The following is a 21403-nucleotide window of genomic DNA, read 5'->3' on the forward strand; positions in this document are numbered from 1 at the left end:
CCCCCCCCGACGCTCCCGTCACACCCACCCAGTCACGGTCACAGATCCATCGCCCCGCTTGCCTTATCCGGCCTCCCCGCGTCGCCAGCACCGCGCTCGCCCCCTTCTCTCCTCCCACCACCATGCCGTCCTCGGTCTATGTCCCCGTTCTCGTCGCCGGCATGCTCATCACCGTCCGTCCGTCCCTCCCCTCCCCCGTCCTGCTCACCCTCTCTTCTCTTCTAGGGCTCCAGTAACTCTCTCTGGAGCAAGTGGCAGGTCTGTCTCCCGTCCATCACCCCACCATTCCCAGCTAATCCCCTTCCAGGACATGCAATGCGTCGAAAACTGCAATGACCCGGCTCCGGCAAACCGTGTCCTCTACGAGCAGCCTGTCTGGCAGACTCTCCAGATGTTCCGTGCGTCCAGCGCCCAGATATTTCGCATACATCCACTGATCATCGCCCGCTGTCACTGTCCGTGCTAGTCGGAGAAATGCTCTGTAAGTCACTCTTCCCAATTACCAACTCGCCCCCCCTCTAGTCCTTCTTCCTCTCACGCCTCCCCATCTTGCCTTGCTTAATCTTCCTCCCCCAAGGCTTCCTTCCTGTCATCTACGCATGGCTCGCATCCAAGCGCGCTCGCCCCGCCCTCCAGCTCCCACCTGATGCAGAGGAAGAGCCCGCCGACGGTGCAAAGGCTCAGCTCTCCGTACAGCACCTTTCTGGCTGGAAGGTTCTTCTCCTCTGGTTCCCTGCAGCCTGCGATCTTACTGGTACCACGGTATGTCTTTCCAAACAGTTTTCTTCTGGACGCTCAACTCAACTTTGATCTCGCCACTGCTCTGGATCATCAACTCATGCCCGGGATGCCCATCCTGATCTTCGATTGCCTTTGGCTGTGATTTCCTGCCCCGCAGCTTATGAATGTCGGCCTGCTTTACACTCCGGTCTCGATCTATCAGATGACTCGTGGCGCTCTCGTCCTCTTCGTTGGCGTCTTGTCTGTGGTCTTCCTTCGCCGCCGGCTATGGCTTTATCAGTTGAGTATCCCTTCTGTTTCCCCACCATTGTTCCCAATTAAGCATATCCACACGTGTCTTCTCGTCCTCTCCGCCGTTCAAAAATTCTAATCTTCTTTCTCAAGATGGATGTCCCTTGTTACCGTTATGGCGGGGGTTTCACTCGTAGGCTACAGCGGGTCCCTGATCAAGGATGCTATCAGGGAACCAGACGTAGCTAGCCCGGCCTTTATGGAGGATGTGCCGCCACAGCCTATTGAGGAGCCGGAGATCACAAAGGTCCTCGTCGGTCCGTATCCCTTCACACTTCTCTTCCGGATCCACTTTTCGTCTGTGTTTAATGACCGCGTGTTGACACGAATGTCTAGGTGTCTTCTTTATCCTTTTTGCTCAAGTGTTGTACGTCTTTTCTCCTTCGCTTATGCACTTCCCTTTCACTAGTGCCGCGCGCTAATGTTGCATCTTATGATTTACCGACCTGTTGCGGACATATAGCACCGCGACACAGTTCGTCGTGGAAGGTAAGCAAATTTGGTCCCTTCTTCACATCATGAGTCACTTGACGAATACGTTGCTGTCCATGCGATCTTGGCCCATCCCGTGCTCGTGGTATCTGGTTCGACATGTGCGCTCGCAGAGAAGATCATGGCTCGCTACTCCGTCGCTCCGCTGGTTGCCGTCGGCTGGGAAGGCCTGTTTGGTGCACTGACGATCGTGCTTGCGATGCCGCTTCTCGCCCACTATTCGTATATCTCACCCTTCTTCGACCTTCCGCGCGGGTGGACGCAGATGATCAACACGCCTGCGGTGCTTTGGAGCGGAGTGGTCATCGCAATCAGCATCTCGCTTTTCAATTTCTTCGGGCTTAGCGTGACGCGACATGTTAGCGCGACGGTGCGGAGTTTGACAGACACGTGTCGGACGCTGAGCATATGGATCGTGAGCTTGGGCTTGGGGTGGGAGAAGATCGTTTGGCCGATCTCAGTGCTCCAGGTGTTTGGGTTTGGGTTGCTGGTGTGAGTACAAGTGGCATTTACTCTAGGTCATGCACTGATCGCCTCGATGTAGATACGGAACGGTGAGCCATTTTGGGGGCCCCTTCACTATTCGCGTCCGGATATCCGGCGACTGACATTGGATATAGTTCCTCTTCAATAACCTTGTCACACTGCCGTTCTTCCTACGACCCGCAGCCGAAAGCGTTCCTACGGTAGACCCCTCTGAGGATGTAGAAGAGAATCGTGGGCTCCTCGCAGAACACGTGCTGGATGAGACTGCTGCGCTGCCTGCCGACTTGGGCCAGAGCGGGTTCGACGCTCTACCGCCGCAGGAGCATGCTGGTGCAGAGGCGCCGACGACGCGGCGATGAGCGCAGTGTGGGCCCTGGGGGAATTGTCCGTGCTTATGGCGAGTGGGACAAGGACGAACAGAGCCTGCTACCCGTACCCTTCAGCTGGTTTTACTGTGCACGGAAGCTGTTTACCTACGCACTTATCTATGGCTTGGTGATTTGTCAGGGTGCTCGTGCTGTTGCATGCCGATGGGTGCGCGCAGTTGTATAGGATTCGAGTAGAATCATGGAAGTTTGGCGCGTGCGTGGTGCAACTGCGTGTGTGGGGCGGGGATTATCGTCTTCTGTGATGGTGCAAGGATCGATGGAAAGACTCGAGCCGCAGTACGAAGGGAGACTTGCAGGCATCGCACACGCTCGTTCTAATGTGGTCTGTTATCGAGTAGTATATAACATTCGGCATGTAGAGAAGAAGGGATTGCAATGTGGGTACTAGAAATCATTTGTGCTTGCGGCCACTGGCAATGCAAATGGTCGGTTAAACACCACCGAGTTCGAACCACGCGCACGATGTTTGTCTAGCAGGTGAAGTGGCTATCCACATTTCACGCTAAAGCGAAAATACTACGTCCAGGAGAATGATTTCGACAGAGGATATGGCGGGTATTGCGAGTGCATGCAGCTGGGCTCGCTGGATATCGGTCTGAAGTCTAGTTGAATCAGCCGGTACGCACGGTTACCACTCCCCGTACAGCACCGTTTATTACGCTTATGGCCGCGAGGGGGAATGACGACATGCCGCGCGAATGGAGACGTTCTTCGACTCGGGACCGGGGGGCAAGATTGCCTGCCGCCCCAAGTGCAATCGGACAGTGCTTGTGATTGAATCCTTCCAAGTCGAGGACTTTGAATTTCCCGATCAGAGGAGACCAGCGCTGCAAACGCCATTCAGCGGCAAGCGTCTCTTACATGCGCCGCTGACTCGGCACCTTCCGGGGCTTGCCAGTCGTTCGCGCCAGATTGATGTATGGCGGCTACATGCACAGGCTGGAACTGGAATACGTGACCGGATGCAATGCGAGCAATCTACATATGGTCATCCAATTCGCAACAGGACTCCGCTCGTGGCTTGCACAGGGTCCGCGAGGCATTCACAGCTATTGTCCCACTGATCCATACCGGCTGTCGGAGAGATGTCCTTGCTGTTCGCGCATAAGCGGGAGGGGCTGAACTCATTCGAGGTTGGCCCGGTCCACAGTGTGTAACTCCAGTTGAGCGCGATTTCTGGGCGCATATGTACGATTGCTGTTGGCGTGAGCTGATCGATTGTGCACGGATCGCATTGGCATGTACCACTAGTGGCTTGCTCGCGACCGATCGCCGGAACAGGATCCAGCAGATAAGAAAGCAAATCCCAACTGCCCATTCACTCGTTCGGCTAACCAAAGTAACGCTGAGGCAATGAACGTTACGATACCGTATGTGGCACCGAGTATGGTCCACCCTGTCAAGGATCCTGCCCAGTTCGATATATACAATGGACATCTGCATGATCGCTTCGACCAGCCAAGAAGAGCCTGCTCTGACCCTTCGCCGTACGCGACCTGCTAGTGTTGAATATCCCCAACAGAGATTTCCATAAATGGGATCCTCCCCTCTTTGCTTCTTTCGTGTTTCTTCTCGGTGTAAACGTTCAGATTGGAAACATCTACCTACTCGTCCTGTGTGATTTTCGCGACCCGATGGGTTCATCGCCGGGTTATTGACTCATGGGCCTCTCCTTCCCGGTTGCATGCAAGCAGCAAGCACTAGCGTCTTCAAACAGTGCCCGCAGGTGCATTTCACAGATTCGTACTCTACTACAAGCCGCATTCGGGGCACATATAAAGTTTGCCGAACGGGTATCTTGTCGTACGGAGATGTGGGGCGCGCATTCTCCAAACCGATTTCCATGAGGTGTAGAGGCATTACGACTGCTAGTAGCGGCTGCGCCACTGTCAATGAAAATTTTGGTATTCCTGAAGGCTACGGACACCCATGAATCTTTTGGTCTACTACAGCAAAGGGGGAATGACCGAAGCGTAAGTAGCATCGCACTTGCAAGTAACGTATGGGGTTAGCCGCTAACTTAGCATGTAGTATTATAGGTAAGCGCTGCAACGTGGACGTCCACATGTTGAAGCGTGAAGCTTGAAGCCGTGAAGGGAAGCTCACAGTTGGAGCCTTGTTTCTCCTTCATTTCGACCAACTTGAAATTTGCCACCATATTAATTCCGAACTAGGGCTAGCACCCGAGTCGACCGAGAGGAAATTGGGTTCGTTGTGCTTGCAAAAATGGATGAGCCGTCGGGGTGCTAGTGTGTCCAATTGTTGCACATACTTCGTTGCTAACGCACAAAATTTCTTTCATCCTGCATACTACTTACCTTTTCGATCATGATGGAAAGCATCTTGTCAATCTTGACCCATCAACGCAAGCAGTCCGTACGGCTCCGATGGGTCGGACGTCACGACAACCCTTCATAAGCCCACAGTATGTCATGGGTTCTTCGCCTCATCGCGAACAGGACACCGACGCCGCTTGACTAGTGTCGACTTCCACTCCGGTGCTGAACGCCCGGAAAATCAATCGTGAGCGCAACAACACTTACGACACGCGCTACAGCGGCCGCTCCGCGTGAACCTATACGCTGACAACAAGCCCACAAATCGACTCTTCCTTGCATGGAATCCTCACCTTCGTGTTCTAGCGGCGCGTCCTCCTGGACTTCCTGACAGCTGGCCGCATCCACAGGGTCTTTATCCACGTCGACACGGTAACCAACACCTGACGCTCGCGCTCCCTCGGGCTTTTTCACCCCACTCAATTCCTTCCATACTTACTGGCCAATCATCACGGCATCATTGAGCACTCAGGTTTGATACTGCACCAACCCGTCTCGTAACACCAGCCACGCGTGTCACAATGCCCGAAGCTCCTCTGAGTCCGTTACCGTGAGTTTGCCCCTAAGGACGTGTCGCAACGGCCCGGGGCTCGCTGATGCCATCTTACTCCAGATTTTAGCGTCAGAGGTCGGTACAGCGATACTCCACTTCTGATACGGAACTTGCACTGTGAGCTCCGGGTCTCGAAAATCAATACACCAGTCTCAGACGGTCCCAAACAGGCCACGGATGGCCCGCCAGCTTGTGAAGAGATTGTGGGATCGTTGACGAACATAGGGATCGCTCCGAAGAAGCATGTCAGCTCCGTTCACATTGTCTATCATCCGGCCGATGCAAAGGGTAATTAATACCACGTACATGCGGTGTCTCACCACTCGAAGCCCATGTCGTGCCCGGCAGGATGGACCTCGGGACCTTACTGGAGATACTTGCATAGCTAGCTCTTCTAGAAGTGTTCGATAACGAAAGCGTTGCAGTGTCGCATCGCATCGCCAGTTCCATGGTTCACTCACTGCCAGCCAACCTCCACATGTCAACGTGAAGACGAACTGAGGCGAGGAAACCACTCATATCCGTTCATACACCCGATTCGATTCCATGGAACCCCCGCGACCACGGTGGGCCGGAGTATATGCTTATTGGTATTGCGGGTTCTCAGCGGGTTCTGCCCCCATATATACTACAAAATCAGCGACACCCCCGCGATATATATCTATGTACTGTCTAGTCCGTCTTGATTTTTGATGGTGGCGCGACGAACTTTGCCTTCATAGCCAAATGTGAACGACGTAACGATACAAGAGTTTGACGCACTTACCGAGACGAATTTTAGGACCTCATCTATGGCAATTACTGGTGCGCTAAAGTACAATACGGCTTTCCATTCAACCCAGTTAAGAGGGGTAATGGCAAATAGCGTCTGTGGGCATAGTCAAGTTAAAATAGATCAGCAACACGCAAAAAACAACACTTACGGTGAAGAACGGGATATACAGGATGGCGACATGGAGTATCATGCTGAGGGCAATCGCACCTACGAGGAACATGTTCTTCCACACGGGAAGCGCGAGTAGGCTTTCATTCTCAGAAAGCGAGTTCATCGCGTTGAACATCTCCACTGTCACCAAGATCGACAGGCTCATCGTCGTTGCGCGGTGGGCCATCTCGTTGGTGAACATCTCACAGCCAACCTGTGGGAACAGCGACGAGCACTGATGGAAATGTGTCTACGAACAGCAAGTATGTCAGATCCGTTCATTCGCGGTTCCAGTGGGGCACACACCAGCTGCCAGAACGAAATTTGCGGGCCACCTGCGTAGTACATGAACCACCACGCGTAGCCAGCAACCGTTGCGCATCCAACATAGATTCCAATGATCATATACCGCGTGAAGAGCCACGCGCCGACGAGGCGTTCACGGCTATCTCTTGGCGGGACCCGCATGATACTGTGGTCCGGAGGGTTGAAGCCAAGCGCAGTGGCGGGCAGGCTATCAGTAACCAGGTTGACCCAGAGCAGCTGAACTGGGATCAGTGCTTCAGGCATGCCCAGAAGCACCGTCAGGAAAATGCTGTATGCACGTACATTATGAGCAAACTCTGACAAGGGGGAGATTTTGATCTAACAGCCTACCTGACAACTTCGCCAATATTAGATGAGACTAGCGAACCAGACATCGTCAGTGGACCATCGCGGCAGAAGAGCAGAGAATACGTACTAAGGTATCGAATGAATTGCTTCGTATTGTTGTAAATCAATCTGCCCTCCTCCACCGCCAATTCGATCGTTGCAAAGTTAGAATCAGCAAGTACCATGTCTGCAGCCAGCTTCGCGACATCCGTTCCACTGCCCATAGCGACACCAATGTCGGCCTTCTTCAGCGCTGGCGCATCGTTCACACCATCTCCAGTCTAAGATCACAGTAAATTTTTGATTTGCTGAACTGCAAGAGCACACTCACCATGGCGACTACCAAACCCTGGCTCTGCAACAAGTCAACCAGCTCGCTCTTGTGCCTTGGATCCGTCCGACAAAACAGGTTTGCCCTCATCACCGCGCGCAGCTTCTCATCATCGCTCAGCTCATCCAACTCGCGCCCGGTGTAGCTTTTCCCAGCCAAATCCTCATGTTCGCCAAAGATTCCAACCTGCCGGCAAATAGTCTCCGCTGTACCCTTATTATCGCCCGTAATACAAATCACACGAATGCCTGCCGCCTTGCAGTTCGCCACCGCCGCACGCACCTCGGGGCGCGGCGGGTCCAGCATACCCACGAGCGCGACGAAAGTCAGTTCTCGCTCGAAATGCGCGTAGTCGGCTGTGTTATCGGTACGGTAGTGTGATGCGTCGAGTGGTCGACCGTCCGCGTATGCAAGTGCAAGTGTGCGCAGACCCTGTGCGCCGTAAGAGGCCGTCTGTTGCTGGATTGCAGTACGCATGGCCGACGTGAGCGGCAGCACTTTTCCATCGACAATCACGGTAGTAGATCGCTCGAGGATAGATTCTGGCGCGCCCTTCGCGTACAGGATACCACTGCCGTTCTTGCGTGCGAGCACGGACATCATCTTGCGGTCGCGAGAAAACTCGAAGGTCATCAGTCTGGGGATCGACCGTTCATAGTACTCGTTGACAGCACTGGCACGGACGGCTGGGTCTAGTAGCGGAAGTGACTTCGTGAGCTCACCGTCGGGGCAAGGAAGCTTCTCCGCAAGGACCTTGAGTGCCGCTTCGGTTGGTTCACCTACGTTCGCGTAGGTGCCTTTCTCCTTCATAAGATACATCATCAGAATGAAAAATCAGAATCTATAACGCAAATTGCCTGCTTACTGCATGATACACGACTTTGGAATCGTTGCAGATAGCGCTTATCTCGGCCATAAGTTCGATTGGCTTTGAACGAAGTTCAGCAGAGGCATTCTTGCCATCAGCGGACTTAACCAACCCGTGAGGCGCGAAAGTAGTGCCTTCAACCACGTATTCTCGGGGTGTCTCGACACCGCCATCGATGACAAAGAACTGTAGAGTAGGTCAGTAATGCGTATTCAGTGCATGAATTATTTAGTGCATGAGTACGAACCTTGGATACGCTCATCTGGTTGGTCGTAAGTGTACCAGTCTTGTCAGAGCAAATGACGTTAGTACATCCCAGTGTCTCTACACTAGGCAAGTTTCTGACGATAGCATTCTTTTGTGCCATCTTCTTAGTACCCAATGCAAGACATGCAGTGATGACAGCCGCAAGTCCCTCAGGAATAGCAGCGACAGCTAGTGCAACCGCAATCTTGAAGTAGTACACTGCGCCTTTGAGTGCGCTGCCATGAACCGGGTCCCAGAAATGCTGGAAGTTGACGATCCACACCAGAATACAGATTACAGTGATGACCTTTGCAAGCATATCGCCAAAATCGTCGAGTTTACGCTTAAGCGGTGTCTTCTCGCTAATCTGAGACGTGATGGACTTGTGAATGTCTCCGATGGCAGTGCGCTGTCCCGTGAAGACTACGACGGCTGTAGCTTTGCCACTCACAACGCTAGTGCCCTGAAAGAAGTCAATACCAGCTCGAAAGGTTCAAGGAAGAATACATACAGCGAACAGCATGTTGGTCATGTCCTGCTTTACGGCACGCGGGTCTGCGACAACATCTAGTGTCTTGTTAATACTGACGCTCTCACCAGTCAAGATGGCTTGGTCAATACGAAGATTGGTAGAGGCGATGGAAAGCAGCCGGCAGTCAGCAGGGACCTTGTCTCCCACTGCGACAGAGATGATGTCTCCGGGCACGAGCTCGGACGCGTGTATGCGAGAGATTTGGCCATTGCGGAATACCTTGGCCTCGTCCGGAGAGTATTCTTTCAATGCCTGGACGGAATTGAGCAATGAAATACAGACGAGTGATTATGAACGCACATCAATAGCCGTCTCCGCATTCGTTTCCTGGATGACCCCCACAGTCGCATTCGCAACGAGGATGAGCAGAATGACGAGAGGCTCGACAAAAGCGCTCCACCAGCTCGCACCTTCCGAGTCCTCAAGGAGGGCCAAAATGAAAGAGATGACGGCAGAGGCGAGTAGGATGAGGACGAGCTGGTCCTTGAACTGTTCAAGGATCAGCTCCCAGAGCGGGGTGGGAGGCTCCTCCGGCAGCTCTGTCGTACGTCAGAATGTGTGCATCAGCGCAGCGTGTACGCGCTCACCATTCTTGCCGTAGAGCTCAGCGTGTTTAGCGGCGAGGTCAGACGTGAGGCCACGGGCGGGGTCGACGGAATAATGTTGGAGGACGTCGTGGGCCGATTTAGTCCAGGGAGCTTCCATGCCGACAAAACCAAACCCTGCGATTGCGCAAGGAGGAGGGACGATGTCGAGCACAGAGGTAAGCGAGCAGACGAGAAGCCACCCGCCACGTCCGCAGCGTAAAAAAAGCCCTCTCGACTGACGTGGCATCTTCCCTCTCGGCGCCTCCTCCACGCATGTTGCTCGCGCCGCTCTCCCCGCTCAAGTTCAACGGCCCTACCGTCCTCGAGGAGGCCTCGAGAGAACACGACGACCGTGGCCAAGTAGTCTCCGCGGCGTAGTCCCATCTAGATCTCATCGGTATTATGCGCCCAGCCAACACTGCTTGGGCCTCGCGCTCGCTGCAAGAACGGCGCAAAGGCGCATATGAAATGTCACTAGCTGCGATTTTCATCGCTGAAGCCAGTGCTTTAGGAAGTCGTTGCTGTCTCTGACAAGGCTATGGTGTGTATGCTCTTGGCATGCTTGGGTTGCACTCAGATGCACTGATCAAGTATTTAGTTTGTAACATACGTAATCTGTCTTTATATCACAATAATGAAGTGCCCTACAGGTGCTGTTGATCCCGACATTCTGATGCATACAAGTCAGCGGCAGGGGCAGGAGGCTAGAAGGCAATACTTCTATAGCGTCAGGATGGTCCGTTTCATGCCATTGGGTTGATTCCATCTGATACAAGTCGGAAACCGCGAAACTCACGAATACGTTCGGCCTACTGCAGTGGCAGAAGAACGATGGTCTGGGTCTGATCTCAGGCTGGCGTGATTTATGTGCAGCATTCAGCCTGGACAGTGTTTGAATTGACTGCTGCTTGTGCATGTCGTAGCACCTTTATAAATATTGTCGTATCTGGCGTCGGCTTAGATTTGCCATTTTATGTACTACTGCCTGAGGTGAGGGATTTTTCGGACACGGAGAGTCGCCGACCGCTGCCGGGACGGATGGGTGTGCGCCACGCTCTGACAAAGGCCTGGGCGTGACACCATTCAATCTGCAGCCCCACCTCTCGCCTTACCTTTCCTTGCACCTCATCCGAGTACGGCCGCTGCGACTCTTAATATTCCACCCCGGAACGACTCGAATTGAATTTTGCTGCAGCAGGGGACGCGTTGGGCGGCTGGCACAACCCGGTCAAGGCCGGATACTTCCCTGCATTGGTCAAACTGGCCGGTGGCACCGACTGGTAGTGTGACGAAAGCCCTTGCCTCAGACCTCCAGAATCCTCCTGCGGCGCGCAATCATCATTCACCATGGGCAATAGCGCCTCCTCGGGTCGCGGCCATCACGAGGAGACTGTCGACCTCGGCTACCTCACCCCCCAGGGCATCTACACCGGCACTAGAGACTGGAACCAGTCTATAGTTGCGCAGCTCATCTGCGAACGCAAGCTCGCCCCGTTCTACCGCCCCTTAGAAGACTACGACGAATCTTGGGACGATGAACAGATCTTTGCGCATAGGAGAGAGCCTCTGGACGCCGATGCATTGCAGCCGGAGGGGTCGAGCTCACGCGCTGACTCGATGTCTGTCGCGTCCCGATCTAGCCACCACAAACGCGGTCATGGTACCAGCAACTCTAGGGATCTGACGCGACATCTGGATATCGCTGTCTACAGAGGAGCTGTCGAGTGTCCCATCTGTTTCTTGGTGCGCCTTCTGCCATGCCTTTCTGATCCTCTCTCTTGGGTTCTGAGTCGTACGACTTAGTATTACCCACCCAATATCAACCATTCGCGATGTTGCGACCAAGCCATTTGTACAGAATGTTTTGTGCAGATTAAACGAGCAGAGCCAGATCCCAAACACCTGGTGTCTGAGCCCGCGTCATGTCCCTATTGTGTACAGGAGAACTTTGGGGTAGTATACACCCCACCCACATGGCGTACAGGATTGGGCAGCGAGGGGGCGGTACGTGTCAACGTCTAGTTTACTGAATTTATTTGTCTAATGCTGAGTCCGTCTTTCATTGTTGTATACGTTCAGACACCCCCCTCATGGCCGGAATCACCTAAGCAATCTGATACTAGTACTCCTATGTCAGCGATGAAACGCCCACGAAAGAGTTTCGGTGCGGACAGCCCTGAAGTCGTCACTATAGGTACGAGTCGTATCTTTTCGCAACTCCTATTTCGTGCTGACAGAATTGACCAAATCTCGTAGATCAAATTCGACCTGACTGGGAAGCGAAGTTAGCCGCCGTCCGTGCAGCAGTCGCTCGGCGCGCGAATAGGCGAATCATCATGAGGCAAGTTGGTGACCGGCTCATCCCGGTAGGCATCAGCAGCGGACGAGTGCATGCATTGCCCACAGAAGATGGCCAGATTGAAGGAGGGGAGGGTGGCACTGAGCGGGGAAGCCGTAGGTCGCGGCGGAGGCAACAGAATCAGGATATCAATCAACTGTTGGGCTCCATGGGTCTTGGTGGACAAGATTTAGAAGAAGTAAGTTCCTCTGCCCAACGTTGTGGCTACAAGACTGATCGTGGAGTGCCTAGCTTATGGTTATGGAAGCGTTGCGATTATCGCTTATTGAGCATGAAGCACAGCAGCGACGTGAACGGGAAGAAGAGGAAAGAAAGAAGGCACAGTCGGCGGCAGAACTTGACACAAACACCCAAAGCCAGAGTCAAAACTTAGTTTCGGGGACTTCGTCCGATAGTGCACCATCTAGCACATCCGACACAGCGTCGGCTTTGTCTACGTCTGCTCCAGTTGAAACATCTCAAATAGTCGAAGTTACTGATCCTGCAGACGTCAATACGTTGACGCCAACAGTTGCTATTCATCCGCTCAGCTCGACACCTCCAACCACGGAATCCTCAAGCCCATCCTCAGACGGCGCACACCCTAGTGTGGAGAGCGATGGTGGACTATCTCTGGACAGTGCGACGACGTCACAACCAGATGGTTCGTCTATTGGGCTGAGCGCCGTAGCGTCCCGACCAGAAACCCCTGTGTCGGCCGTCGATGGTACGTCGGGGCAGCGCCCTATCCCTGTTCATCGCAGCACTTCCTATGCTTCTTCGCTAGCGCCGTCCAACTATGACGTCCTGTTGTCTTCGCCAGAGTCTGCGGTTTCGCACAAGCCGCTGCTGCGCTCGCGGCCTCCGACCCCCTTGGCTGATTCTGGTGCCGCTTCTGCCAACTGATATGTATTCCCGCATGTGCAGCTGCATGGATGGATTTGTGTTGACGAGTGCAGTGAATGGAGTGAGAGATGTTGACGTAGTGATGGACTATCAGACAGGTTGTAATGCTGCTCTTCCCATATACAGACGGAACCTACGATGTGCACTGTAACTTAGATTCTATTCTGATTGTTTTCTGTTTTTTTGGTCATATAATCTCTGTTCACTTCTCAACGCACTCAACTCGCGAGACTACCACTGTCTGAGATGCCTGCAGCCCACTCACTTGTACATAGAAATGCATCCCGAGCTCAGTAGTTCGATTCGTGGAGACATACGTACTAAATAATTGAAGTCGGGAGTCATGTCTCATTCCAAGAGCTCGCATTAAACATGACTGGTGCATTACACAATCGTCTGAGCTAAAAGTAGATGTGGTGTGCGACGCAGGTCTATGACGAGCGAGAGCTGTCAGCCCAAACGGGTTTCTGGGAGTCTGGATCTTTCAGCTATCAAAAGGTCAGTTCACCGTTGCGTCGGGGTCATGGAGCTGAGCCAGTCACCTGAGCATCCACTTGTCGTTTAGTCTCGGACTCCATTGCTAACCGTGCGGCGCGGTTTGCATCGACTTTGCGACGCAAATCCGGAGACATTGCCTGAGGAAACACGAATTTTGTCAAAACGTCTGTTTGTTAAAGAAGGCGGGCGGACAAGAGCTGTCGAAATGATGAGCGGACACTCACTGCGTACGTCTGCTCTGGTGTAGGCGTAGTTGCTATACGTGTGAGCAGGTGAAGACATTAGAATCTGTCCAAAATGATACAAATAAATGCGAGGTACACACCGCGCATGATGGCGTAACCTAGCCCTAAGACTGAGTGCATGAAGGGGACATGTCAGGACAGACGGGAGTACGGGTGAGAGGAGCCTAAAGATGCGCTAGAAAGTGGGCGTACATCCGCCAGTTGCGAGGGTCATCCTAAACCAAGGGAATCCAGACATGGCTTCGAGACTGCAAGATGATTTCCGGTGTGCAGGTTTGGAGAATATGATAGAGGAGTGTCGACGCCACCGTGGCGGGCCCAAGGCCCAAGAAGGCAGATACCGTCGCTTATGTAATACTAGGCTAACATGTAGGTCTAGGCCACTTCATGTTTGTGCGGTGGGTGTACAACCGTCTCTGTTGTTCTCCCAGTCGCTTATAGCGGTCTCTGCACTATCCGGCAAGAGAGAGGTCTGCATTCGCCATCGATATGCGCCCTCTCGCCCCCAGCCTGTCTTTTCTCCCCACGCTCCTTACTTTGTCTCTTCTTGGGCTCGTTTTCGCCGACTCAGGCTCGAATGTGCATCGTCCTCAAAGGACGGCTCATGGGCTCTCGAGGCGACATAATCACATCCCGAAACATTTGGAGAAGCGAGCTCCATACAAGCGCTTCAGTGATGCTAGGTTCACATTTTTCGATGCTGGCCAAAATGCGTGCGGCTCCAAGGACTCAAATAGCGATTATGTAGGTGCCGACCTTAATTGTTATTCCCCCCTTTTTCTCTCCTCTAATGCTCCTTTGTCGATATCGGTGCAAATGGCAGATCGTTGCTCTTAATTCTGCCGTAAGAATTTGCTTTGCTTTGCTTGAGCCAAAGTGGAGCTAACCGATATTGAAGCAATTTAATGGCGGCGAGTATTGCTATCAAAAGGTCACCATCTCGTACGGTGGAAAGAGTACTCAAGCTACAGTTACCGACGAGGTTTGTCCGATATGTTAATATGCGTCTTAAATGCCCAAGCTCTTCCTCCTTGCCGCACATAGTGTCCAGGATGTCCATACGGTGGCCTTGATTTTTCAAGAGGTCTTTTCGACTACTTTGCTGCTGAATCCATCGGCGTCTTGTACGGCACATGGACATTCGACGACGGTGAAGGGTCTTCCAGCAGTTCAAGTCCCTCTGCGGCGTCAACGCCGACTCCGTTTACCACGTATAGCTCAATCCAGCCAACTACCTCATGGAGTATCTCATCCTCTTATGACACGCCCAGTCCAACGATTTTCTCATTATTAGCTCCGTCGAACTACAGTTCCTCCACACTCACTTTTGCTCTGCCTACGCGCCCGCTCATCCCTTTTCTCACTAGTGAGGCTACGGCGACTCTCGCCACTGCCCTGGCAACTCCGACTCCCCCGGCTCCGGCGCCCGCTCTGTCTCTTGACCAAGGGAGTTTGAACCAATTCAACGTGGCTATTGTCTCTCTCAGTGGTCTTATAGAGGCAGCCAACTGGGCGTGATTCTCTGCTGTTAAGATCTGACTGCTGAAATGCGACTGGGCGAGAAGGATGTACTTGTATGCCTGGGGTCTTAATTGAAATTGTATCATGTACTATACATACTACCCAAGTCGAGACTAGTCGGGATGTGTTTGAATGATGTCGAACTGGCCATGAGTGGAACGTAGACGCCTGCCTTGTATGGAAGGAAGTGCAGCCTGCTTGGCGCTGTTATGGCAAGAAACGGCTTTGCCTCGCCGTTGTCGCCGTCAAGCGTTGCCAGTGTTTCTTCCTCACGCCCGCTCACGTCCTCAGGACTTTTCACTCGCTTTGCTCACGCTCTTTCAGCAAAACATTCCTCCCCAGATACCTGTCCCAGGCTCAGAAATGCGCTTTCCTACCCTGCTCAGCTTTGCCTTTCTGTCGCTCATTTCGCCGCTCACCGCTGCTGCTCACGGCCGTTCGCACCGCGACGTGCATCGACGACACGATTCCCTGGCCCATCGTCCCCGTGGCGATCTAGTTCGTCGCCAGTCGTACAGTAATGCTCGCTTCACTTACTATGCTGTTGGGCTGTAAGTCGTCTGTACGAAGTGATTCCATTCTTGGTCTTGACTGTCATCTTCAAGGGGTGGGTGCGGAGAAACTAGCACGCCAAACCAATTCGTAAGTCCTTTATGCCATGGATAATTGCATCATACTTGAGAATCTTGGTGCTCAAACCTTATCTTTTCAGGTTGTAGCGCTTGACGCAGATGTATGTGGTGATCCATGTATCTAGATTACTGGCTAAGTGCGTATTTTGGCAGTTGTATGGCGATGTCTCTCCCAGCCCGGAGTGCTTCAAGACCATCACTATCACAGCTAATGGCAAAACAACCACAGCGACTATAGTAGATAAGGTAAGCCTGTCCATACTCATTGCAATTCGGACATCTCATTGTTTCTTGCATAGTGTCCTGGTTGTCCGTCCGGGGGACTTGACATGTCCAATAGTCTCTTCGAGTATTTCGCCGACCTCAGCGTTGGTGTACTAACTGGCTCATGGTCCTATGGATCCGGTGGTGGTGCTGCCCCCGCGCCGACGACTTCGTCAACCCCTCCCCTGCTGCCCACCACTATGTGGACACCCACCACGACTTCAACACCATGGACTCCTACCACGACTTCTACGCCTCCGCCTCCTCCGCCTCCCCCAACTACGACGTCCTCGACGCCTCCCCCTCCTCCGACCACGACGACGAGCAGCACGCCAACCACAAGCAGCAGCTCCTCGACTTCTAGCAGCTCTCCCACAAGCAGCAGTCCTTCGTCCACCGCTTCATCTACTGGCACCTCAAGCTCGAGCTCCCTCACGTCGAGTGGAACATCTTCTGCCCCGACCTCGACGCCCACTGGTTCGTCGAGCACCACAAGTGGAACTACTCTTGAAGACTTTAACCAGGCGCTGCTCGGTCTGGCTGGGCTGATGATCGCTGGCGCAGAGGCACAGTAGAGCACTCCTGTTGATTCTGGTTTGCTGTCATCTGATCAGAGCATGAATGGCTAGTGGGCGTATGGACTGCGCCGCGTGCTGTGCACAGTAGGATGTTGATGGACACTATGGGTAAATTTTTAACAAGGACGCAGACGACTATACCCATCTCAGATTTTCATTTATATGCTACCGTTTATCACGAGCTGTCTTACACATTGCTATACTTCTCGTAATGTTTCGCTCTGCGTTTTATTCCCGTCTAGATCTTCTCTCCGTTAATGCAGAGTGCGGTCAGTATACACTGTTACCGACCATCGTCCACCATAGAGCACACGCTGGGCGTTCAGAATCACATCACTAGCACCTGTCTGCAGAGTCATGTAGTTTCCGGTGGTACCTTAGTATACCCCTTGCACCTGAATATAGGAATTATACAATCTCTATGGCCATCGGCGATGCCAATCAATTCAACTTATGATTATTCGCATATGTACAAGGAGACCGGTAAATAGCAATAGAAAAAGAGAGGATTGGTGCTATAGTACAGGGTGGCAGGCTCAAGAACGACGTCTTTGTGGTACAAGTACAGCTCGGTATCGAAACAGTGAGGTACACCTACAACCTATCTCGTCGAGGGAAGCAAGACATGATGTTACACACGTACGAACAAAAGGAAGGACGGACGAGCGTCAGGGCAAGATAAAGCACAAGCAAAAAAAGCGTCGTGAGCATTGATTCGACAAATTGACACGTTGCAAGGCCAGGAGACAGCCGAAGAAGTCCAGGGGCGGCGACTTAGTGACAAGTAATAAGAAGAACATTCAGACCGGAATCCTTGACATGTTTGACCGGCACACGTTTTCCGGACCTGATCTCGCGCATGAGGGAGCTGCGATTGGGATGCATGACTCGGCGGAGAGCGTCAAGACCCTGTCCCCGCACGGCAAGATAATCGCGGACGTTCAGGAATACGTGCGACTTGAGGAATGCCTTGGCCGCGCGAAGGGAATGCGGGAGGGAAGGCAGCGACGAGAGTCCAAGCTCGATAATCAATGCCTGAAGGAGCTTGAGATTGGACCCAGACTTGATCCCAGGCTGTGATAAGAAACTAGAAGAAAGAAGTGAGATGTGGTTCATCAAACGCAGTAGCATAAACGCACGTCGAGATATACTCAACAGCATCATGATACAGGGCATCACTAGCAGTGTTGTCCCCCGCCTCAGAGACATCGTCGACGATCGCCCTTTCTCCAAGTCCAGAGGACGTAGTGGGTACGAGGAGATTGGTGCTCGTTGGTCCAGTAACCCGCTTTGCCTTTGATTTCTTCGAAGGTGAGACGGGAGGGCTCGTTGCCGGTGGAGATGCTCCCTTCTTCGACGGTGAGGAGGGTGCCGGCGTCCCTCCCACTGCCTTTGTCTTAGGAGACGAGGCAGCCGAGCTGGCTGCGGGGGACGGAGATGCCAGAGCCTTGACCTTCTTCTCCTTCTTCTCCCCTTTCGCTCGACTGGCATTGACACCACCTACCGCAATCTCCTTCCCCTTCTTCTTCCCCTTCTTCGGCGACGGTAGGCGTACGGATGAGGTGGTTTCAGAGGAGATGCCCACCGCACGTCGGATGTCAAATCTGGTGGGTCGACTGGGCGGGGCGGTTTGAGGACTCGGCTGAGCAAGCGTTAAGGCAGATATCGCCGCAGTAATCTCTCTCTCTAGAGCCTGCATGGCGTCCGAATGAAGTTTCCGCGACGAGGTGGTGACCGCGTTCAATCGCGCGGGCGACATCGTTCTGCTGAGGACGATGAAATCCTCCTCAGATACGGTGGTGGGCGAGCGGGATCTCCTCTCGCCTTGGGAAAGAACTCCGGAGATAGAAGTCCTCGACAGAGAGAGGTCGGAGACGGACCACACGATCTCGTCGCCGTCCGAAGAGGCGGCGTCGCTGAGAGCCCTATAGGAGGGGCTCATGGCGTCGGATGTGGATTTAGCGGAGATGTAGTCGTACGACGACGTGGACAGGGCCGGGGAAACCACTTGTGGAGACAGGGACACCATGGCTGAAATGAAGCGGGAAGACGGGGAAGAGAGGGGTGGTGGGTGTTGCTATGGTCGTCGAGTCAAATACGCCGCTCCGGCGATGGCAACGCAACAAAGCTGGGGAAAATTCCTGAGATGATTTCTGCAATGAAGCAACAAAGTCATCATACCAACTTGGCGTAGGGCGAACGAAGAGTAGGAGCTAGAGAGAATGGAAGGAGGAGGTGTAAAGGGGTGCGAATGAAGGGAGGAGGAAAGGCATGTGCAGGACTATCCCCGGCCTCCTCGTGAGCCCAACACAGGCCGGCTGCAGCGTGTCGGACATGTTCCCCCCCAGATTGCCATCCTCATCGCCACGAGGCCGCATCTTATTCCCGTCTGGGCGCACGCTCACGACCGAAACAAATGCGAGCAACAATAAATGACGAGGAATGATGCATCCATTACACCCGCGCAGATGGCCCTGCGGGGGTCCAGGCTTACGAACAAATCTTCCAGTAGACAAAACTGTTCCCCCACCCCGCCACCGCCCGCTGCTCGACCTCCACGCCCTTCTTCCATATCTTCCCCTGCAGGTCTCTGACTTCTGTAGCCCGTCGCTTCTGCAGCATGAGTCGCTCGCCATCTCCATCCTGTATCACAGCCGGAGACGAAACACTGCCCCGCTTCCCGTTGCCCAGCTGGTACTCATAGTTAGCTCCCCATGCCATGACATCCCGTCCGGCAGCACCGGGACCTCCGTGCACGAGCGTATCTAGTGTCAGCAAAACGTGCCCTGTTGGTGAAACGGAAATATCACTGGGCATGATAGCCTGCAGGTTGTTGTGCTTCTCGCTATCTATACAGCACCTGTAAGCAATACATCGTGCCATCGATGCGCGTAAGAGGCCTACATTCAAGAAGACCGCTGACGCTCCGGGCACGCACAGGCGTGCTCTGCGCATTGCTGAATTGGGCGTTCCCTAGCCCACCCCATTGTCCATTGCCACAGGCGAGGACGTCGATGTATGGCATTGCGGTTCCATCTGATCGCTCGACTTTGAAGAAGGTAAGGTCGCCACCTGCATAGACGTCAAGACACGTCGTCCGCATCGCACTGGGCGTCGACCTCCATAGGATAACCTCCGTAGGCACTGTGATTGTATCCAGCGTCACCTGGCTCCCCAGGCCGATTTGTCTGTGCATCTTCATGATAAAGACCGGGCATGCAACCAATGGAGATGACGATACACACCCAAATTCATTTGCACCCCAACCAAGCACACGCCCCGCCGTCTTCGCAAAACTGCTTCGCGATCCAGCGGCTATGCTGTCCACCTGTACACCACGCAGTGCAGGAATCTCAAATAGCTTATCTGAGAAATTGAGGCCTCTGTCATCCAGCCCGAAATCACTTGCGTCTGCAGATTTTTCGACCGGAGGCGAAACCGGCCGGGTGGCTGGACTCGACTTCGCATACGGATCTGCTATCGACTTGGGCGTTAACTCGAGCTGGACGCGCCTGTGACCGTGTGGCAAGTGCGGATGAGACGCAGAAGCAGGTGCAGGTACGTCGATCTTGCGAAGGCCAAGTTGTCCATAGCTATTCGCGTTCAACGTGATAGGATGTGCGAACGTGCGACCCGAGGATGTTAGGGCAAGAAGATGGTCGCTTCCACCAGCTATAGACACAAACCTGTGGACGTAGATGTGAGTTACTGAAAACGGACACAGCATAATGACCTACTTTTCCCCCCAATGCAACTTTTCATGTGGTGTGACCTCCGCAAAATCAACTCCTTCCTCGTCACCCCAAAGCCATCCAGTACCCCACCAGGGCGAACTAGTTGGTGTCGGCGTACCGGGTGGTAGCGTCTGTTGCTGAGCAGACGAAGACAGCACGTAAATCCGGCCTGATGCCGACAACGCAAATACGCGAGAAGGCGTGACTTGAATCCGAACGATATTCTGTGATCCGATTTTTTTAAAATGCCTCTGGTGCAGTTGTTTTTGGACCGAGCGACGTACCATCCCGCGCAACGTGCGCATAGGCTTTCCTGAAGACGACTCCACGCAGCTACTGAAGCCATCTCCCCACTGATAAACATCTCCCCGTGCATCAACACATGCTGCATGCCGTTCATGCAACGCCAGATCGCGCAGGGCGACATTGTCGAGCCAGGCGGCGGTTGCGGGAGTGCGGATGGAGTCGAGGGTCTCATTGTCTAGAGCTAAGATATGCGCCCTGCGCGAAGAACACAGAAAAGTGAGCACAAGGCAGAAATAAAAGAATGGACTGTATTATACTTGTTTGAGCCCCATACGAGAGTATCTAACCCGAGCTTATCACTACTGGACACCTTGGAATCCGAGCGATGTATTATCCCAGAAAGTTTCTTTTGGACGACATCGTCAGCTGGAGATGCGTCGTTGTGAATGACCGAGTGTGTAGAATACCATATCGCGCCAACAGTCACGGTGGCGGCGGCATAGAGGAGTGCGCTGTTTGCGCTTTTGGAATAGCGTTCGGAATGAAACTTTCGAGCAGCCTGCTTACAGGAGCAACGAGAAACCTGGGCGAGACGGCCTGCACCGCGAAGCATGTTTGGAGGAGACAGTCTTAGGAGTTGAATTGACTTGATCAAGCTGTGACCTGTAGGCTGTGGGCCTCAGATCTCCATGACGTGTATCATGTGACCTGGACGCGACCGCGACTTCAAGTCGTGGTCGCGTCCAAGTTGCAGTTGCACAATTTGATTCTTGAACTCACCGTGACTATCTCCCTCTGAGTCCTCGAATATGGTGTCCCACTTGGCTGTATAAGAACCTTATTTCAAGGCGTTCGCGCGACTCAATTTGGGCCGGAAAGTGATGTATCTCACCGGTGATAATTTCAAGAGTTTGTACATTACAACTGAATCAAGACTAGACTATCAATGTCATTATTCATGGATGTCTCGATTTCTCTCAGATGCTCTCGCTCACGGGCGATGTACACCG

The 21403-nt window shown here is 53.3% G+C and overlaps 8 protein-coding genes across 8 annotated transcripts; 4 read left to right on the top strand and 4 right to left on the bottom strand.

Moving 5' to 3' along the window:
• Nucleotides 1-122: 122 nt before the first annotated feature.
• FIBRA_00953 (uncharacterized protein) lies at nucleotides 123-2369 on the top strand (the record flags this gene model as incomplete). Its single annotated transcript, XM_012322838.1, has 10 exons — nucleotides 123-173; nucleotides 226-258; nucleotides 308-398; nucleotides 467-481; nucleotides 578-762; nucleotides 899-1074; nucleotides 1126-1289; nucleotides 1638-2016; nucleotides 2069-2078; nucleotides 2145-2369. 10 exons carry the CDS (start codon nucleotides 123-125, stop codon nucleotides 2367-2369), a joined length of 1329 nt encoding a protein of 442 aa, XP_012178228.1.
• A 3591-nt stretch (nucleotides 2370-5960) lies between these two features.
• On the bottom strand, nucleotides 5961-9549 carry FIBRA_00954 (uncharacterized protein; the record flags this gene model as incomplete). Its single annotated transcript, XM_012322839.1, has 13 exons — nucleotides 5961-6002; nucleotides 6055-6156; nucleotides 6212-6463; nucleotides 6520-6808; nucleotides 6871-6898; nucleotides 6956-7148; nucleotides 7199-8002; nucleotides 8064-8252; nucleotides 8314-8352; nucleotides 8413-8775; nucleotides 8824-9096; nucleotides 9145-9383; nucleotides 9432-9549. The coding sequence occupies 13 exons, from the start codon at nucleotides 9547-9549 to the stop codon at nucleotides 5961-5963; spliced, it is 2931 nt and encodes a 976-aa protein (XP_012178229.1).
• A 1229-nt stretch (nucleotides 9550-10778) lies between these two features.
• Nucleotides 10779-12675, top strand: FIBRA_00955 (uncharacterized protein; the record flags this gene model as incomplete). The annotated part of the gene is made up of 6 exons (XM_012322840.1): nucleotides 10779-11174; nucleotides 11235-11435; nucleotides 11511-11625; nucleotides 11688-11968; nucleotides 12022-12496; nucleotides 12557-12675. The coding sequence occupies 6 exons, from the start codon at nucleotides 10779-10781 to the stop codon at nucleotides 12673-12675; spliced, it is 1587 nt and encodes a 528-aa protein (XP_012178230.1).
• Nucleotides 12676-13106: 431 nt separating this feature from the next.
• On the bottom strand, nucleotides 13107-13656 carry FIBRA_00956 (uncharacterized protein; the record flags this gene model as incomplete). Its single annotated transcript, XM_012322841.1, has 5 exons — nucleotides 13107-13163; nucleotides 13218-13310; nucleotides 13398-13429; nucleotides 13499-13522; nucleotides 13611-13656. The coding sequence occupies 5 exons, from the start codon at nucleotides 13654-13656 to the stop codon at nucleotides 13107-13109; spliced, it is 252 nt and encodes an 83-aa protein (XP_012178231.1).
• A 251-nt stretch (nucleotides 13657-13907) lies between these two features.
• On the top strand, nucleotides 13908-14936 carry FIBRA_00957 (uncharacterized protein; the record flags this gene model as incomplete). The annotated part of the gene is made up of 4 exons (XM_012322842.1): nucleotides 13908-14162; nucleotides 14242-14262; nucleotides 14317-14400; nucleotides 14463-14936. 4 exons carry the CDS (start codon nucleotides 13908-13910, stop codon nucleotides 14934-14936), a joined length of 834 nt encoding a protein of 277 aa, XP_012178232.1.
• A 366-nt stretch (nucleotides 14937-15302) lies between these two features.
• FIBRA_00958 (uncharacterized protein) lies at nucleotides 15303-16410 on the top strand (the record flags this gene model as incomplete). Its single annotated transcript, XM_012322843.1, has 5 exons — nucleotides 15303-15490; nucleotides 15545-15581; nucleotides 15652-15672; nucleotides 15725-15817; nucleotides 15871-16410. 5 exons carry the CDS (start codon nucleotides 15303-15305, stop codon nucleotides 16408-16410), a joined length of 879 nt encoding a protein of 292 aa, XP_012178233.1.
• Nucleotides 16411-17187: 777 nt separating this feature from the next.
• FIBRA_00959 (uncharacterized protein) lies at nucleotides 17188-18442 on the bottom strand (the record flags this gene model as incomplete). The annotated part of the gene is made up of 2 exons (XM_012322844.1): nucleotides 17188-17500; nucleotides 17553-18442. The coding sequence occupies 2 exons, from the start codon at nucleotides 18440-18442 to the stop codon at nucleotides 17188-17190; spliced, it is 1203 nt and encodes a 400-aa protein (XP_012178234.1).
• Nucleotides 18443-18903: 461 nt separating this feature from the next.
• Nucleotides 18904-21006, bottom strand: FIBRA_00960 (uncharacterized protein; the record flags this gene model as incomplete). The annotated part of the gene is made up of 5 exons (XM_012322845.1): nucleotides 18904-19262; nucleotides 19318-20099; nucleotides 20151-20371; nucleotides 20432-20648; nucleotides 20711-21006. The coding sequence occupies 5 exons, from the start codon at nucleotides 21004-21006 to the stop codon at nucleotides 18904-18906; spliced, it is 1875 nt and encodes a 624-aa protein (XP_012178235.1).
• Between the last annotated feature and the right edge of the window lie 397 nt (nucleotides 21007-21403).

This window comes from Fibroporia radiculosa (genome assembly GCF_000313525.1).
Source record: "Fibroporia radiculosa TFFH 294 genomic supercontigs, scaffold421, whole genome shotgun sequence".
Taxonomy (NCBI): domain Eukaryota; kingdom Fungi; phylum Basidiomycota; class Agaricomycetes; order Polyporales; family Fibroporiaceae; genus Fibroporia; species Fibroporia radiculosa.